At 51.3% G+C, this 19085-nt stretch overlaps 1 protein-coding gene and 1 long non-coding RNA gene across 10 annotated transcripts in view; one reads left to right on the forward strand and one right to left on the reverse strand.

The window, feature by feature from the left end:
* Positions 1 to 19085, forward strand: part of NINL (ninein like) — a 140517-nt gene that overhangs the window by 113350 nt on the left and 8082 nt on the right. For 7 of the 9 annotated variants that reach the window (XM_055265603.2, XM_055265608.2, XM_055265601.2 and 4 more), the window contains 5 exons: positions 1805 to 2851; positions 11290 to 11394; positions 12366 to 12435; positions 17301 to 17459; positions 18214 to 18327. In XM_055265603.2, the coding sequence (XP_055121578.2) occupies positions 1805 to 2851; positions 11290 to 11394; positions 12366 to 12435; positions 17301 to 17459; positions 18214 to 18327 (1495 nt within the window). Of the gene's footprint in view, positions 1 to 1804; positions 2852 to 11289; positions 11395 to 12365; positions 12436 to 17300; positions 17460 to 18142; positions 18328 to 19085 lie in introns of those variants that run through there. The other 2 variants (XM_055265609.2, XM_055265610.2) reach the window with 2 other exon arrangements.
* On the reverse strand, positions 6025 to 8453 carry LOC134735925 (uncharacterized). Its single transcript, XR_010119531.1, has 2 exons — positions 8042 to 8453; positions 6025 to 6635 (listed from the first exon to the last, which is right to left on the reverse strand). It is a non-coding gene; the product is annotated as an uncharacterized lncRNA (long non-coding RNA).

Here is a 19085-nt window from a genome sequence, read left to right on the forward strand (position 1 = left end):
TTCTTTCGAGATTTCAAGTCTGGGGTTTCTTGCCAAGAACCAAAAGTTGAAATTAGACTTAGGAAACAACTCAGAATTGCTATGCCTCCTGACTGGGTGGTTTTCCTCTGGGCAGATGGGTGAGTGCCAAAAGAACAGGTCCTGGCACGAGGATTCTGGCTCTAAATTTAAAATATACATTGGATCATGGGCCATGAAGCCGTTCACTGTGTACAAACAGCCCAGTGTTCTGTACCCTCTGCCTCAGCCATGCCCGGCAGCAACATTGCCTCCATCGCTCAGAGCTGCCTGCTTCTCCAGGGCCAGGCAGGGTAGCATGTGGGGAGATGGAGAAAGGCCTGAAGCCCTGAACAATGGGAAAGATGGCCAGCTGGGATTAGTGAGGTTCCCAAAAAAGGCTCAAGTGTGCAAGCGAGAGAGAAGGCTTACAGAAAGCCTGTGCTGGTGTTTTGTGTGTTCTGGTGTGAGGTACATGTGAAGTGACCGCGTCTGTTCTTGGGGGCATCTGAGGTAGGAGAGGAAGTGCCTGGTCATTGCAGACAAGCTGCTGCTCAGCTGGCACCCACTGTCCTGTGGAGAGCCTTGGCCCTGGCTTAGAAGAGGATGGGCCCTCCCACCCCACTGGCCGGGCGACCCCCAGCCTGACAGAAAGTCATCTTTCCGGCCGGATGCGGTGGCTCGCACCTGTAATCTCAGCACTTTGGGAGGCCAAGGCGGGTAAATCACTTGAGCTCAGGAGTTCAAGACCAGCCTGGCCAACATGGCGAAACCCTGTCTCTACTAAAAACACAAAAAATTAGCTGAGCATGGTAGCAGGTGCCTGTAATCCCAGCTACTCGGGAGGCTGAAGCAGGAGAATCACTTGAGTTCGGGAGGCGGAGGTTGCAGTGAGCCGAGATCTTGCCATTGCACTCCAGCCTGGGCCACAAAGTGAGACTCGTCTCAAAAAAAAAAAAAAAAAAAGTCATCTGTCCATCCTGTGCCTCCCCAGGCTTTCAGCTATTTCCCCTTAAAGCCGAGAGCGTGTGGTAAGAGACTGGGTCAGAGTCCCTGCAGACCCCACTGGGAACAGAGGGGCAGGCACGAGCAGCCCCCCTCCTCTCAGCATCCAGGCCCTTGTGCACCTGGCCCCCACCCGGAGCTGTCTCTGGCAGCCTGCTACTGGGGAGCTGCTGTCCCCGCTCTGCGGGGCTCCCGATCTGCCAACGCTTGGAGGTGGAGCCCCCTCTGACCACTTCCTTGCTCCCCCTGCCCTGGCCAGGCATGGACCACATACCCCTCCTGGTGCTGTGGTCTTGCCAGCTCCCACTTCACTTCCACTGGACTCTCCTACGTGCCACCAGAGGTCCCAAAGCCCAGCAGCTTCGGGGAATTAGGGGACAGTTTTGGCTCTGGGTCTCCAGCGCGATCCTGTAGAACCCACTGCAGTGCGGGCCATGTCCTGTGTCTGCCCTGTCCAGTTGGGAGCCTGTGAGGGCTTGGAACGCGGCCTGCACGGCCGAGGGGCTGCAACCGGGTCCTGCTTGGTGGTGGCCACCTTCCATGTGAACACTCCACATGGAAAGGGTTCGTGCTTGGGCTTCCATGTGCAGAACCTCGCTCCGTGGGGCGGATCCTCGTCTGGACTCTGAAGTAGGGCCCAGGGTATAGGTTGAAGCCAGGGCTGAGGGAGGCGAGGAGGTATAAAGAAAGCCAACCAAAGAGAGAGGAGGTCGCAGCCATTGCAATAGCTGGGCAGACTTCAAACCCGAGAGAGGGGCTGGGGGCGGCAGGGCTGTGGTGTGTGACGGTTCTATTTCCGCAGGAGAGAGGCCGAGGCGGAGCTGAGTGGAGAGCCGTCGGGGCTGGGAGCCCTGCTCGCTCGCAGAGACCTGACCTTGGAGCTGGAGGAGCCGCTGCAGGGACCCCTGCCACGCGGGAGCCGGAGGTCGGAGCAGCTGGAGCTGGAGAGGGCACTGAAGCTGCAGCCGTGTGCGAGCGAGAAGCGCGCCCAGATGTGCGCATCGTTGGCCCTCGAAGAGGAGTTGGAGCTTGCCCGCGGGAAGCGAGTGGACGGGCTCTCCCGGGAAGCAGAGATGCTGCGGGCCCTGCCGAAAGATAGGCTGGTGGCAGGAAGTGGCCGGGAGGGCGCACGTGGCCTCCTGCCACTGCGTCCGGGCTGTGGGGAGCAGCCACTGGCCTGGCTGGCCCCAGGTGATGGCGGAGAGTCTGAGGAGGCAGCAGGAGCCGGGCCTCACCGCAGGCAAGCCCAGGACACAGAAGCCACGCAGAGCCCGGCCTTCGCCCCTGCCCCGGCATCCCATGGCCCCTCAGAGAGGTGGTCACGTGTGCAGCCCTGTGGGGTGGATGGGGATACTGTCTCAGAGGAGCCAGAGCCTTTCTGCGCGAGCACAGCGGGGCTGGAGCAGCCTGGAGCCCGGGAGCTGCCTCTGCTGGGAACAGAGGGAGACGCCTCGCAAACCCAGCCATGGATGTGGGAGCCACTCCTGAGGCCGGCCGCTTCGTGCAGGGGACAGGCTGAGAGGCCACAGGCCATTCAGGAAGAGCGAGCACGAAGCTGGAGCAGGGGCACCCAGGGGCAGGCCTCGGAGGAGCAGGCCCGGGCCGAGGGCGACCTGGAGCCTGGGTGTCACAAGCATAGTGTGGAGGTCGCCAGGAGAGAGACCTTGCCATCCCACCTCCAGCTCGCAGACCCGCGGGGTTCCTGGCAGGAGCAGCTTGCTGCCCCGGAAGAGGGGGAGACCGAAATAGCGCTGGAGAGAGAGAAGGATGACATGGAAACCAAACTTCTACATCTGGAAGACGTCGTCCGGGCTCTGGAGAAACATGTAGACTTGAGAGAGAACGACAGGTTTGCCTTCTACTCATTCTTAAAACTAAAAACTTAAAACTAAAAATGCAGAACTAACCCACTGACCCCTGTTGCTAATGGTGCTGTATGGTCCTTTCTGCCGACAAGCTCGCAGCCCCTGATGGGGGCTGTGTAGCCCTTCAGCCTGAGTAGGGGTTGTGAGCCCAGCCCGGTCCCAGAATCCCACTGTCATCTGGTGCTCTACCACTGGGCAGAGGGAGGGCAGGACTGCCTTTCGGGGTCCTGAGCCCGCCTCCCGGGTTCAAGATATTCTTGTGCCTCAGCCTCCCAAGTAGCTGGGATTACAGGCGCCTGCCACCATGCCTGACTAATTTTTGTATTTTTAGTAGAGACGAGGTTTCACCATGTTAGCCAGGCTGTCCTCAAAGGTGATCTGCCCGCCTTGGGGCTGACAAAGTGCTGGGATTACAGGCGTGAGCCACCGCGCCTGGCCCTCGCTTCCAAAGCTTTTTCATTGTTGTTCCCAGCAGAAGCTATATACCCATTAAACAATAACTTTTGCTAGTATTTTGTTGAAGATTTTAGCATCAATTTTTGCATCATAAGGGATTGGTCTGCAGTTTTCTTTTCTGGCCTGTAGTGTCCTTGTCTGGCTTTGGTATCAAGTAATGCCTCATAGAATGAGTTTGGAAGTGTTCCCTTCTCTTCAGTTCTTGGAAGAGTTTGAGAAGAGGTGGTGGAAGTTCTTTTTTGAGTGGTAGAATTCACCAGTGAAGCCATCAGCTCCTGGGCTTTGTTAGGAGGTTTTTTTGTTTTTTGTTTTTTTGAGACAGAGTCTCGCTGTGTGGCCCAGGCTGGAGTGCAGTGGTGCTGTCTCGGCTCACTGCAACCTCTGCCTCCCGAGTTCAAGCGATTCTCCTGCCTCAGCCTCCTGAGTAGCTGGGATTACAGGCATGCACCACCAGCAATCAGGAATTTAAAACCTCATAACAGCTGGGGCGCGGTGGTTCACGCCTGTAATCCCAACACTTTGGGAGGCCAAGGTGGGTGGATCACCTGAGGTCAGGAGTTCGAGACCAGCCTGGCCAACGTGGTGAAACCCCCGTCTCTACTAAAAATACAAAAATTAGTGTGGTGGCGTGCGCCTGTAATCCCAGCTACTCGGGAGGCTGAGGCAGGAGAATCGCTTGAACCCAGGAGGTGGAGGTTGCAGTGAGTTGAGATCGCACCACTGCACTTCAGCCTGGGCAACAAAAGCAAAACTCTGTCTCAAAAAAAAATTACAAAAATTAGGTGGGCATGGTGGCATGAGCTTGTAGTCCCAGCTACTTGGGAGGCTGAGGCAGGAGAATCGCTTGAACCTGAGAGGCAGAGATTTCAGTGAGCCGAGATCACACCACTGCACTCCAGCCTGGGTGACAGAGTGAGATTCCATCTCAAAAAAAAAAAAAAGTTCCTTTAGTGAAACTCTATTTGGAGTAAATTTCCTGTTTTTGCTTCTCTGAAAAGTATCTTAAATGTTCCTTCATATTTATAAGACAGTATTCTTAGGAACACACATCTAGCCATTAAAGGGCCGCCTCTCCACCCTTGGAATGTCTGCTCTCCGTGTCAGAGACCCGGTTGCCGACACTGCATGGTTGGCCCTTGGTCCGTCTGTTCTTCCTTTGTGTGCATTTCCACGTACTTGGTGGCTTAACAAGGCACAAAAGTGCGACGTTTTAGTTCTGGAGGTTGGAAGAGGAAAGAGTCTCCTTGGGCTAGGAGTGAGGTGCTGGCAGGGCTGCGGGGCCATCCAGAGGCCCCGAGGGGAACTCCCTGCCTCGCCTTCTCCAGTGGCCTTGACTTGAGGCATCCTTCCATCCCGGAAGCTAGCCCTGGATGGCCGAGTCCTCCTCATATCACCTCACTCCGACACTGACTCTTCTGCCTCCACTTTCTACTTCTAAGGACACTTGTGATTACGTTGGGTTCCTCTGGAGAATCCAGAATAATCTAGTCAGAGAATGAGCAGTCTTCGTTCTCCCTGCTGTGTAATGTCACATAGTCTCTGTTAGAGGCCAGTATTGTGCCATCCACAGTAGTTATCTGACTTCTGTGCTCTGGCTACTTCTGAGACCTGTATCTTTAGTGGTTTTTATTTGCTGTGCATTTCTTTCTTTTTAACTTTTTATTTATTTATTTATTTATTTTTTTTTTTTGAGATGGAGTCTCACTCTGTTGCCCAGACTGGAGTGCAGTGATACAACCTCAGCTCACTGCAACCTTTGCCTCCCATGTTCAAGCAATTCTTCTGCATCAGCCTCCCAAGTAGCTGGGATTACATGTGCCCACCACCATGCCCCGCTGATTTGTGTGTGTGTGTGTGCGTGTGTGTGTGTGTATTTTTACTACAGACGGAGTTTCACCATGTTGACCAGGCTGGTCTTGAACTCCTAGCCTCAAGTGATTTGCCTGCCTCATCCTCACAGAGTGCTGGGATTACATAAGGCCTGAGCCACCACGCCCGGCCACTTTTTATTTATTTTTATTTTTATTTTATTTATTTATTTATTGTAGAGATAGAGTCTCACTATTTTGCCCAGGCCGGTCTCAAACTCCTGGCCTCAAGCGATCCTCCTGCCTCAGCCTCCCAAAGTGGATCCTTCTTGAAATTACAGGTGTGAGCCACCTTTAACTTTTTATTAAAAAAGTTAAAAAGCCTCTTTTTAACTTTTTATTAAAGTGTGATACACATAAGAAAATGTATATATTTGTACAATTAGGAGAATTGTCAACAAATTGAACACGTCTGTGTTACCAGCGCCCAGAACGAGAGATGTAATTCACCAGAGTCCCCAGGGGTAACCACTTCTTACAGCATAAATTCAGTTTGCTTGTTTTTGAACTTTACGGAGAGGAATCATGCAGTGTGTACTCTTGTGTCTGACTGTCTTGGCTCAGCCTGGTTGTACGATTGATCTGTGTTGTTGCTGTGGTTCATACATTTGCATTGCTGTGTGGTATTCTGTTGTGTGGACATACCACAGTTTATTCTTTTCTCCTATTGATGGGCATTTGGGTAGTTCCTAGTTTTTGGCTCTCACAAATGTAACTGCACTGAACGTTCTTGCGTGTGTCTTTTGGAGCATTGTGTTGGGCTGTACCTAGAAATGGGATTGTTGTGTTGTGGGTATTGAAGGGCGACAGGCTAGTCAGAGACGACACTAGTGGCAGCCAAGAGATCTTTATTGGAGAGGTAGAGGTCAGGTCGCACGGGGGAGAGAGAGAAGAGAAGAGAGAGAGAGAGCTGCTGGTGTGCTGGGTTTTATATCCCTTGGGCCTACGTGGGGCGGGCCCAAGGGAAGGGGGGAGATGCTTCTTTCTGATTGGCCCTCCTTTGGCGGGTTCAGACAGTGCCTGGTCAAGGAGGGGAGAAGAACCCGGAACCGGCGCCATTAAGGTACCCCTGTTACCTAACGTTCCTCCCTTTTTTGTTTCTTAAGAAGTGGGGAAATGGGCGTTGTAGTTTGTCTGACTACTTCCTGCTGAGCGGGGGCGTCGTGGGGGAGGGATATGGGAGGACTCTGGGGGTTGTGTACGGGGCATAGCAGGAGTATAAGGCCAAGCAGTAGGGCGCTGTATGTGAACATCTCCTCAGTTGTGAAGTCCATGAATGTTCCTTGTAGCCAGCCAAGGGGCAGGGAGAGGTCTGTGATGAGCCAGCAGTCTTTGCGGAGATCGTCTAGGAACTGGTGGAACCGAGACATGGTGCTCAGAGTCTGTCTCTGGAGTCAGCCGCTTCTTCGCTGGTTGCTAGGAGTTGATACTGTCTAAGGAGAAGCTGGTTAAAGGTTTGGTTAGAGATGGATGAGACTTGCTGTCTCATGAATTTGAGAAGGCACAGAAGGAGAGCACAAGAGGACCCATGAGAGGGCCTAGAAATGGGAGGATCCAGGGTAGGAGGGGGTCTTTAGGGTGTCCCACAATGATGGGGACGAGTTGGCCCCTATTAGTTTCTTCCTAATGTTATGTAAGTTTTAATGTTTGTAAGAAGATGCAAGTACCGCCTTTTTCAGCGGTGAGTAAATCTAGAGCTCGGCGGTTTGAAGTGTTACCCCTGCTAGGGATGTGATTTGATGTTGTAAAGCGGAATCTTGAGATCGGAAAACTCAGACACGCTGTAACCTAGGGAGGCAGCCTCTAGTCCTGAGCCTAGTAGGGAGGTAGTGAGGGATAGCCCGAGAATGAATGGTAGGAAAACTGTTCTCTTGTGTCGGTGTGCTGATGAGCCTTCAGAGAAGGGTAATAGGGTGAGTTGGGGAAAGAGAGTGACGGGAACACAGGGGCCACCAGTGGAAGAGGTGATAGACTTGTGTAGGGAGCCATTGCACCAGCCTTCGGGGGCTGGGAAGTTTGGAGGAGCGGTGGTGTAGGTGCAGTTGGTGGGGGGCGGGCAGGCGCCGCTGGGAGGGGTGTCTGTTTGATCTGGGCCGGCGGCTGGAGCGGAGGGTGGTGGTATGGGGGGGGGCTCGTCGGCTGGGTCGAAGTCGGGGGCAGAGGGAGGGGTTGGCAGTTTAAGAGCGGCAAGGAGCTGTTGGGGTTCGCAAGGGAGGCAGAGGTTAGGTGTGTCCTGTAGGAGGAAGAAGCCGTGAATATATGGAATCTCTACCCATTTTCCTGTTCGCACACAATAGTCGTAGAGATCCCGAAGAAGATCAGGATCGAGAGAGCCATAAGGAGGCCATTTGTTTTGGTTGTCTAGGGGATAGGTGGGGCAAAATTTAATTAGGTGTTTTGGTTTGATGTCTGAGGCGAGGCCAAGGGCTGACAAATTATTTAAAAGACATTGTAGGGGGGAGTCGGCCGGCAGGGATGCAGAGCCTCCCATAATAAGAGGAAGGAATAGACGGCGACGAGCTAGGCAGGGCGTCCCCTGCTAGCTGCTTGCCTCGGAGCGAGTCAGAGCCTCCGGATCGATCGTCACCGAAACGGAAGGACTGAGGAGCCTCTGAGAGGCGGGAGGCCGTGGGTCACCTGGTACCAAGATTTTAACGAGCGAAGGAGAGGGGCCCAGGCCGGAGACAGGAGGAGGAGAGGGAGAAAACTCCGTTCCCTGCAGGCCGAGGTGGAAGTGAATGATAGGGGCCTACCACTTCCGTAAGGGCGTCGGGCAAAATTTGTCCGTCACGGGAGCAGCTAGGGCCTGGCAATTTGCCCGAGAGGTAGGCCCGGGAGGGGAAAACTTACCGAGATGAGGCTGGTGGTGGGCGAAGAGCTCGGAGAACAGGAAAATGGGTGAAGGCTGGCCGGAGGTCTAGACTGAGCCTGGGAAGGGATCGGGGTCCCACCTAAAGGTGGGGAATCCCGATCCGAGTCACGGCACCAAAATGAAGGGCGACAGGCTAGTCAGAGACGACACCAGTGGCAGCCAAGAGATCTTTATTGGAGAGGTAGAGGTCAGGTCGCGCGGGGGAGAGAGAGAAGAGAAGAGAGAGGAGAAGAGAAGAGAGAGAGAGAGCTGCTGGTGTGCTGGGTTTTATATCCCTTGGGCCTACGTGGGGCGGGCCCAAGGGAAGGGGGGAGATGCTTCTTTCTGATTGACCCACCTTTGGCGCGTTCAAACAGTGCCTGGTCAAGGAGGGGAGAAGAACCCGGAACCGGCGCCATTAAGGTACCCCTGTTACCTAACAGGTATAGACGTAGTTTTCTTTTTGTTCATCCTACTTAGAAAACATTGTCCCAGCCAGGCATGGTGGCTCACACCTATAATCCCAGGACTCTGGGAGCCCAGGAGTTCAAGATCAGTGTGGGCAACATAAGGAGACTGTTGCTACAAAAACTTAAGAAAAATTAGTCACACATGGTGGCACGCACCTGTGGTCCCAGCTATTTAGGAGGCTAGATGGGAGGATCACTTGAGTCTGGGAGGTTGAGGCTGCAGTGAGCTGAGATTGCACCACTGTACTCCAGCCTGGGCGGCAGAGCAAAAGGAAAAAAAAACAAAAAACATTTTCCCTGTTGAATGTATGGATTGCATTGGTGTCTCATGAAAACCTCTCAGCCATTACTATTAAAATATTGCCTCTCTGGAGGTTGCAGTGAGCCAAGATCGTGCCATTGCACTCCAGCCTGGGCAACAAGAGCAAAACTCTGTCTCAAAAAAATATATATATATATATGTGTGTATATATATATATGTATATGTATATGTGTATATATGTATATATATGTATATGTATATATATGTATATGTATATATGTGTGTGTGTATATATATATATCCTCCCACTATTTTCTTCAATTAGATATGTGAATGTTAGAGCATTTCACTTTATTTCTCAACCTCTCTTTTATATTTTCCATCTTCTGTCTGTATCACATTTGGGGTATTTTTTACATACCTCTGTGTTCCAGGTCAGTATCTCATTCAGCTCTGTGTAATCTGCTATTTAACCCATCCCATGAGTTTTTATTTTGACATTTTTTGTTCACTTCTAAAAATTCTGTTTGGTCCTGTCTGATCATTGTCAATAGTTTCTTGTTGCTTGTTCATTGTTTGTTTCTGTCTTTTATTTATGTAAATACTTCATAACACTTATTTTTAGTTTGTGTCTAATAATTCCAATACCTGCAGTTTCTAGGGGATTGAATTCTGGCTTCTGGCTTCTGCTGTCATTTATGGGTGGCTTTGCTCCATGTATGTTATGGTGATCTTTGATTGTGAGCTCATATTTGCTTGATGTTAATCTCTGGGAATATAAAGAGCCTTATATGGGATGCCATTGCTTTTGCAGAGAAGTGGGAGGCTGCTAATCTGGGACTGTCTGAACCTCCTTCCAGGGCCCTGTCTGGTGCAGGTGTCCACAGTGCAGCTTCTCCATTCTGCTAATAGCAGTGCTGACATAGGCATTGGTTGCAGGGTCCCCCCCAGCTTTGTATTGCATAATGCTCTCCGAGTTGATTTCAGCTTCTAGGATTTTGTTTTGTTTGGAGACTCTTGCAGGTTTCCTTTTCTTTCCATGAGGACAGTCACAGAGGTTATGATCAGCTTTGCACAGGATCTAGTTGTTTGGCGGTCGTGTGGGGGATGGGGTGGGGCACCCCTCAGCTTTCGGCCTTGCATCAACTTGTTCTCCATTCTAGAGCCAGAGTGATAGTTTAAAAACACAGAACTCTCCTGCTTGAAACCCTTTGCTGCCTTTAATTCCAGTGACTTCTATTTATTTTTGTCTTTAGTATCTCATGAGATAAAATGAAGGCATATGAAGAAGATACTTATGTTTACTATTATAAGCATAATACATAAAGCGGGCTGATGTGGTCCCAGCACTTTGGGAGGCCTAGGTGAGAGGATCACCAGGAATTTGAGACCAGCCTGGGCAACACATCAAGACCCCATCTCAACCACAATAAAAATTATCCAGGCGTGGTGGCACATACCTACTGTAGTCCCAGCTCCTGGGCCCAGGAGTTCAAGGCTGCAGTGAGCCATGATCATGCCACTGTACTCCAGCCTGGGTGACAGAATGAGACCCCATCTCAAAGAAAAAAAAAAAAAATACATGAAGTGAACATGGTGAGATCATGTGGCTTTCGGTATTTTCAGACTGAAAAAATAAGAAGCTAGTACCATATAGAGACCTATTTGGGGAATACACATTAGCCTTACCAGTCAGTATTAAGAATGCATTCTCTGGGTAGCAAGTATGGGTCTTAAGCTACTTCACTGGTGATCTTTTTTTTTTTTTTTTTTTTCAAAGACAAGGTCTCACTATGTTGCCCAGGAGGGTCTCAAACTCCTGGGCTCAAGCAGTCTTCCTGCCTCAACCTCCCCAGTAGCTGGGATTACAGATGCATGCCGCCACCCCTGGCTCCCATTAGTGATCTTCATTGGTAAATTGCCATCTTCATCTATCAAATCAATGGCATTACCCAAGCAGGGACTCCCCGAGTTGTCAGAGAACAAAGACGGCCCCAGGCAGACTTGGTTCACATAGTGGCTGTCTATCCCTGCCTCTTCCCCCTTCGAGATTCACCTAGCAAAAGTTTCCCATATATCTTGGCCTTCTGATTCCTGTGTTTCTTAGCTCCACACTGGGTTCACTACCAGGGCATGAGTACCCTGCAGTACCTGAGGACTCACGCCCAGCACTGGCAACCAGGACACACATGTGTTTGGTGAGAGGCCATAGATGCAGGAGCAGGTCAGCTATAAACTCAGCATAAGCAAAACCCAAGGTTCTGAGTGCATTTGTGACTTGATGGCATGGCAGTTTAGAAGCTAAGAAAGTTCCATTTTCTGTGACTTGGCTCATGGGAGATGCAAGACGTTAACACCTGGTGCAGGAAGAGGGAAAGGAAGGGTGTCTGGTGCCACCTCCAGGGATGGGGAGATGGGGACGCACAGTTCTCAGGACTCCCCGCTGCAGAGCCAGGCTCCGTGACGACATGTGGCTCCTCAAGTGCTCAACGGTCTTTTCTCAATTTTTACGCAGGCTGGAGTTCCATAGACTTTCTGAAGAAAACACTTTGTTGAAAAACGACCTGGGAAGGGTTCGGCAAGAGCTTGAAGCTGCAGAAAGCACTCACGGTGCACAGAGGTAAGGGCCACGCCCCTACCCAGACCTTCTGGAGGTGCGTTTTGCCCTCCATAGAGTGACCTTATGCAGTCTCCATATAGATAGTGGGACGTGTTCTCAGATTAGCCCTGCATTCCAGAAAACCCTAAACCATGAGCCTTGTTAACTTCTGAACGACTCGGCAGATGTGGGAGGCTCTGGGCTCCTTCCTCGTGTAGGCAGCACCTGAATGCCCCAGCTCCTTGGTGTGGGAAGTGAGGCAGAGCGCCCACAGCATGGTGGGGACTGCGAGCAGAGCCCCAGCACAGGCGCTGTTCACCCCACAGAGATGCTGCACGTCACACTTAGGGGTTGGGGGAGGCCACAACAGTGTCTGTAGGGGTCAGAGGTGCTCCTAGGATCCTCTCCTGATAACAGTAATTCTGAAATGATGGAATTGCCGCAGTGATTAAAGTAGAGAGTCCCAAGCAGGTACCCAGGGATTGCCCTTCCATGACAGCACTTCCGAAATCTCAAAGCTTGTTTTCCTTTAGAAACCATTTTTCCTCTGCTTTTCCTGAGTCTGTGAGGACCCTGCTGATGGCATGCCTTCGGAGATGCCAGGCTGTTTCGGTCTCTATTCACTCTGCTGAGTGTGAAGTGTTACGTGTTTTACAAAAGAAATATTCATGTATTTGAGTGAGGAATGTCATGCAGGGTGTGCATTCTTACAATGCTGGCTGTATAGATTACTAGAGGCTCTCTAATAATCCGACAGTTTCACATTCCTAAAGTCTTCGTGGTTTGGGATAAACCACGGAGGACGGGATCGTCGTCTTCATTAGCAGCAGCAACAGCAGGGACCGAGAGGGGCTGAAGAATGCCAGGGGCAGGTGTGGGCGTCTATGCTGTGGCTACAAACCCGCATGCTGCTCTTACCCTGGGTGCTGACCAGGAAAGAAGGCCCTGGTTGGTCACAAGTGGTATCACTGTTAATTGTGCTTCTTCAACAGGAAGGAAATTGAGGTTTTAAAGAAAGACAAGGAAAAGGCCTGCTCTGAGATGGAGGTGCTCAACAGACAGGTGATGTATCGATGCCTGGCATGAAGCTCATGCCACCCTTCCTTTTTTTTTATTATTTTGAAATCATTTTAAACTTACAAAAGGAAGCGGAGAACATTCTTCTAAAAGACTTGAGAGTGAGTTGCTGACTGGCCCCCAGGCCCCATCAAAGTCAGGAACTGAACGTGGCTGTGAAGGCCCCTGCCCCAGTCAGATCTGCCGGTGGTCCCAAGGATGTGCAGAATCATGTGGCACGCAGTAGTTGGGACCACAGGCATCCCCTGCAGGGTCCCTTTGGTGCTTTGATCTAAAAACTGTGAGCAACTTCTCACAGATGCTGGCAGGCAGGCACTGTGTGTGTTGTGAGTGCCCAAAGCTCTGCACTGGCCCGAGGCCCAGCTGCTTGTGGAGATGACCGTCTGGGGAGCCGCAGGCCGGGATGCTCAGCTCATCTTTTGTGTTTTTAGTAGAGATGGGGTCTCACTGTGTTGCCAAGGCTGCTCTCAAACTCCTGGCCTCAAGCAGTCCTCCAGCTTTGGCCTCCCAAAATGCTGGGATTATAGGTGTCAAACACTGCCTGGACACTCCCCAAATTTTGGGTTTTGTTTTTTTTTTTGAGACACATTATCACTCTGTCACCCAGGATAGAGTGCAGTGGTGCGATCTTGGCTCACTGCAACCTCCACCTCCCAGGTTCAAGCAATTCTTCTGCCTCAGCCTCCAGGGCAGCTGGGATTGCAGGCGTGTACCACCGTGCCTGGCTAATTTTTGTATTATTAGTAGAGACAGGGTTTCACCATGTTGGCCAGGCTGGTCTCGAGCTCCTGACCTCAAGCTATCTGCTGGCCTTGTCCTCCCAAATTGCTGGGATTACATGTGTGAGCCACTGTACCCGGCTTACCCCAAAAATTTTACCATGAAAAACTTTAAACACAGGAAAGTTGAAACAATATAGAGTGATCATCCACATACCACAACATTAATGCAACTGTTAACGACATTGCCGCGTGCACTTTAGTTCTGTTCATATCTATATATTTCACGTGTGCATGTGTATGTGTGTGTTCTGAACCCTTCGAAGACAAGTTACAGGCCGGGTGCGGTGCCTCATACCTATAATCCCTGCATTTTGGGAGGCCAAGGTGGGAGGATCACTTGAGCCCAGGAGTTCAAGACCAGCCTGGGCAACATGACAAAACCCCATCTCTACAAAAAAAAGAAAAATCAGCTGAGTGTGCTGGCATGTGCCTATAGTCCCAGCTACTCGGGAGGCTGAGGTGGGAGGATGACTTGAGCCCGGGAGGTTGAGGCTACAGTGAGCGGAGATCGTACCACTGCACTCCAGCCTGAGTGACAGAGTGAGACCCTGTCTCTAATAATAATAATAATAATAATAATAATAATAATAGAAAATAAGTTCCAGATGTCATGATACTCCACTCCTCAATATTTCAACAGGCATTTCTTAAAAGGAAGTGCATCTGCCGCCTCGCCACACTGAAGGAGTGCTGTCACACTTAAGAAACTTAGCAGTAGTTACCTCATATCAGTATTCAGACCATATTCTCATTTCTCCAGTTATTAAAAAGTGTCCTGCACAGCAAGTTTTCTGGCAGTAGGATGCAGCTGGGGGTGCCACATTGTGTGTAACTATGACTCTGTTCAGCCGTGTTTAGCTAACAGATCAACTTGCTGGCATAAACCAGCCACTTGAGTGCATTCATGGCACCTGTGGCTCAGGCATTAGACAAACACAGCCTGGACGGCCGTCCCTGCTCTCTGATGCAGGGTCTTGGCTGGGAAAGCTGGACAGTTGGGGTGACCTAATGGCCAGGGCTGGAGTCGTCGTCGGGGACCCCTTTTGCTTGTGTCTGTCTGAGGCCTCTCCTCACGGGGCTGGGCCTGGAGGGAGTGTCGTGTGGGGTGTCAGGGAGCTAGTGTTCCAGGGCAGCTGGTGGGAGGCGCACGGCTCCCAAGCCCTCCTCGGAAGTCACTCTACGTTATTCCCACTGAGTCCCTGGAGCCGCGGGGGAGGTTTCTCTGATGGGCAAGTGTTTAGGTCACATTTCAGAAGAGGATATGGGATGGAAGAGGCTGCTGGAGGCTTCTTTGGACAACACGTCCCCTGCATGGTCCCTTTGGTGTTTTGATCTGGAGGACCTGTTTTTCCCCATGACACTGGCTTTTGGAAGAGCCCAGGTAGTGGTCCCATGGGCCATCCTACATTCTGGATCTGTCCAGTTGTTTTCTGAGAGTATAGGCTACTCTGGTCGTATGTCACTTGTCTGTCTTGTAAACTGGAAATTAGGCCTAAAGGCTGGAGCAGATGCAGCGTGAACATACTTGACACAGATGTCATTTGTTTTAACACACGCCCAGGAGACAGCTGCTGACATCTCATGTTGGCTTCTGCAGTGAAAGCCAGATGAATGCAAGTTCAAAATTACGAGGTGGCCAGTGTGAACGCCACCCGGAGCAGATAGCATCTCTGCCTCCTGATGCAGCTCCCTGCGCAGTGTCTGCCCAGGAACTTGTCACCCGAGTCACAAGGAAGCACCAGACACACCCCAAATGGGAGGGGGTGGAACTGTATTTGTCAAAAAATGTCAAAGTCATGAGAGACAGAGGCTGAGGAGACATTCCACATTTGAGGAGACTGAAACAACAGGACAGGGCCCAGCTGATCCTGTGCCAGGAAGGATGCTGCCAGGCTCGTTGACAAAATGAAGTGTGGGGACATCGAGGCCACTGTCCTGAAGCAGTAGCTGCACAGCAGCCATGTGAGAGCTGCTGTCCCTGGGAGGCAGGCGGCTGTGGAGGAGGGAAGACATCATGTGTGCGCCTGTGTGTGTAGGGGGCAAAACAGACTGGGGGAGTGTTGTTGGCCAGGAGCCAGGATGGAAGGCAGGTGGGTTTCCCTGGTCATGTTCTAGTCTTGCAGCTGTTCAAGTCTGAAATTATTTCCAAATGAAGAGTTTTTTGTGTGTTTTTTTGTTTGTTTGTTTTGAGATGGAGTCTTGTTCTGTCACTCTGGCTGGAGTGCAGTGGTGCAGTATCAGCTCACTGCAACCTCTGCCTCCCGGGTTCAATCGATTCTCCTGCCTCAGCCTCCCACATAGCTGGGACTACAGGCATGTGCCACCAAGCTTGGCTAATTTTTGTATTTTTAGTGGAGATGGGTTTTCACCATGTTGGCCAGGCTGGTCTCGAACTCCTGACTTCAGGTGATCCTTCCACTTCGGCCTCCCAAAGCGCTAGGATTACAGGCATGAGCCACCACGCCCAGCCACCAAATGAAGAGTTTCAATATTAAAGGTGAATAGAAGAAAATCCACTATTGTGTTTATCTCAAGAACTGAAGGAAGATTCCATTTCTACTCATGAAATCAAGGCTGTCTTTAGAGGACAAGGTGAATGTGTGTCAGTATTAAAACAATTCTAATTTTCACAATAAAATGTCATAAAACACATGAGCACTATACCATATGCAACTGCCACATGCTTATGTCGTGGTGGAAGCTTCTCTTAACCTCAGGCGTGAGGTTCTAGGGAAGGGATGAGGTGAGGTTAATTTGCAAGGAGTTGCATGAGAAAAATGCGTGGACTCCCTAATCTTGAGTAAATCCAAATGGAAAAACGTCCCAGTTTTCTTATGTGCCTGTAAAACCTATAGAAGCAAAGGCAGTGGTTGTTGGCATGACTCTGGGAAGGTGACGTGTGCGTGGTCGATTGTGCTGAGAGCGAGTCAGAGGACATCGCTCTGAACCCCCAAGAGCTTCGGGGGGAAAAAGCAAGTAAGCAGAAATGTGGTTGCATGAAGATGTTCCTGACAGGTGGCTGCAGACAGCAGAGCCTCTGTGGTCCAGACCTCAGGGCCACTTTCCTGCTGCTGTTTCACTGCACCGCGCCCTCACAGGTTCCCCCGCTGAACGTTTGCTGAAATCCACTATCTGTGGGGGGTGCTGTTGAGAAAAAGCAAAACATACAATTTGATGAACCCATGTACCCTGCCAAGAGCTACGCTTGTGTGTTCAGTGACAGAGATCAGAGGAGACTTAAGAGATTCATGTACCTCAAGTTTAAATAGGTTGCTTTTTCGTTAAAATTGCCGTATATTTTTAAATATATTAAAATAGTCGTGGAGGAAATGAGAAAAACGTGAAAGGTCTTCCAAACAGTGGCTTGGACGGTCATGGCATATACTCCCCTCTGGTGGCCTAGATGTGTGTGTGTTTCTCCTAGGGGCTGGAGCAGGGCTTCCTGTCCTTGGCACTGGCGATGTTTGGGGCCAAATCATCTGCGTCGTAGGGTGTCAAGTGCCCCCATGCCATTGGTACCAGCAGCTTCCTCCATCTCCAACTGTGATCACCAAAAATACCTGGAGACATTGCCAGACATTTCCTCAGGAGCAAAGTTGTACCTGGTTGGGAGCAATTACAATGATATGAATTGAGCTGCTGGCTTAAAAGTATTTTAGGGGGGCAAGGTGGGGCTGGGCTCAGTGGCCCACACCTGTAATCCCAGCACTTTGGGAGGCTGAGATGGGAAGATCCCTTGAGGCTAGGAGTTCAGGACCAGCCTTGGCAACACAGCTAGAGACCCTGTCTTGACCAAAAAACAAAACTAGGTGGGAGTGGTGGCGTGTGCGTGTGGTCCCAGCTACTTGGGAGGCTGAGGTGGGAGGATCGCCTGAGCCTAGGAGGTCACGGCTGCAGTGAACCATGAATGTGCACTCCAGCCGGGGCAACAGAGCGAAAGCCTGTCTTGAAAAACAAAACAAAACAAATGACTACTTAATAAAAATATAGCCAATGATGGGCAAATGTATATATAAAATGAAAATTAAAAACATTTTTTTTATGTATTTAAAAACTTTTTCTCCCTAGAATCAGAACTACAAGGATCAATTATCCCAGCTCAATGTCAGGGTTCTTCAACTGGGACACGAGGCTTCTATGCACCAGGCCCAAAACGAGGAGCATCGTGTGACCATTCAGCTGTTAACAGAGAGCCTGGAGGAGGTGGTGCGCAGCCGGCAGCAGCAGGTGGGTGGCCTCAGCCGCAGGCAGCTCCATCTGGGCTCCGCTGGAGGCTGGGAGCTGCAGGGTGGGGAGGCGGCTGCAGACAGGTCAGGACACGCGCTGAGGAGTCTGGAGGGAAGTGAGGGACTTCCCAAGCATGCCTTGGAGAAATAGGTGGACGTGCTGTGTTGGCAAATCCCAGTATCTAAAGAAAATAGCAGAATAGCTTTACATGCTGCTGACAGAGGAGTGAATTGGTACAAAGTTCCCCGAGGGCAGTTTAGAAAAATACACACTTAGAGGCTGAAGAAAGTCCACATGCCTTGACTTCACGATTCTGATGGGGATGTTTCCAAGAGCCTTGTGGAAGGATGCAGCTGCAGCATTTTCTTTGCTGTGCTGTTTATAATAGCAAAGCAGAACCAAAAGTGGCCGAGTCACCAACAGAAGCTGAGGGAGTCACTGGATCACAGCACAGCCACTAAAAACCGTGTTTTCAAATCATAGCTAATGCCCCGGGAAACACTCCCACCGTGGTGGGGAGAAGGCACTTCCTGCAGTGCGTGGCGCACCCGACACTGTCTCACCAGGGAGATGCGTGTGTGTAGAGGAGGGGCCAGGGAGTGACTGCAGGACACAGGGCTGGCCTTGGTTGGTGGGTTCATGGGGATTTAAATTTTGTAATTTTTTTTCTGTAATTTTCTGAGGTTTCTGCACGAATTACATACCAGACTCTTCAGATACTTCTTGACTTGTGCAATTGATTTTTTAAAAACAGAGTGACCAAATCCAAAAACTTAGAGTTGAACTTGAATGCCTGAATCAGGAACATCAGAGCCTGCAGCTGCCATGGTCAGAGCTGACCCAGACCCTTGAGGAAAGTCAAGGCCAGGTGGGTGTGAGTGGTGGCTGGAGGCACTGGGTCCAGTCCCACCCGGGAGCAGCATCACCGCAGTGCCAATGGTTTTGCCAGGCCTCCTCCAGCCCAGAGAAGTTGTTGCGCTGCTGGACACAGCTGTCCAGGTGCTTACCGGGCCAGGACCGAAGCTGCTCCCAGCGTAGGGTTGGTTTGACTGTCAGCAAGCCCCGTGAAGAGTGGTGACTCAGTTTACTCCTGAGGGAAGGAGTGCAGTCACCATGCCTTTGGGTGAGCCCTCCACAGAATGGAGGAGCCAGAGGCAAGCCTGGGGACTGTGTCGTCAGAACCAAGGCAGCAGGCTCCAGCCCTGGGGGTGGGGTGACATGGGCAGTCATGGGCATGCGTGACACTGGCCTCCGCACACGCCTCCAGGTGCCGCATCTGCTGGCCCCGCAGGTGAGAGGTGCGGGAGGTGCAGAGACGGGAGGCTGGGCTATGGTGGCAGGGGCTCGTGGTCCGGGACAGACAGGTGTGTGCAGGGGCAGCCGAGCCGGGGCCTCAGGGAGGGGAGCTGGCTCAGGGGATGCTTGTGGAGGGGATGGCTCAAGGGAGAGGAGAAGAGCAGATGTGTGATGGCCAAAGGTGCCCAGAGGGCGAGTGCCCAGTGTGGACACAGGTGCGGGGCACACTTAGAAGCTTGGCTACAGAGAGGAAAGGGGGCTGTGGGAAAGGGTCTCTCCCCGCCTGCCTATGAGGCTCGGCTGAGCCTCTGCACCAGGTCCCCGCCCCCA

The sequence above is a fragment of the Symphalangus syndactylus genome, chromosome 24 (assembly GCF_028878055.3).
Source record: "Symphalangus syndactylus isolate Jambi chromosome 24, NHGRI_mSymSyn1-v2.1_pri, whole genome shotgun sequence".
NCBI classification, from domain to species: Eukaryota; Metazoa; Chordata; class Mammalia; order Primates; family Hylobatidae; genus Symphalangus; species Symphalangus syndactylus.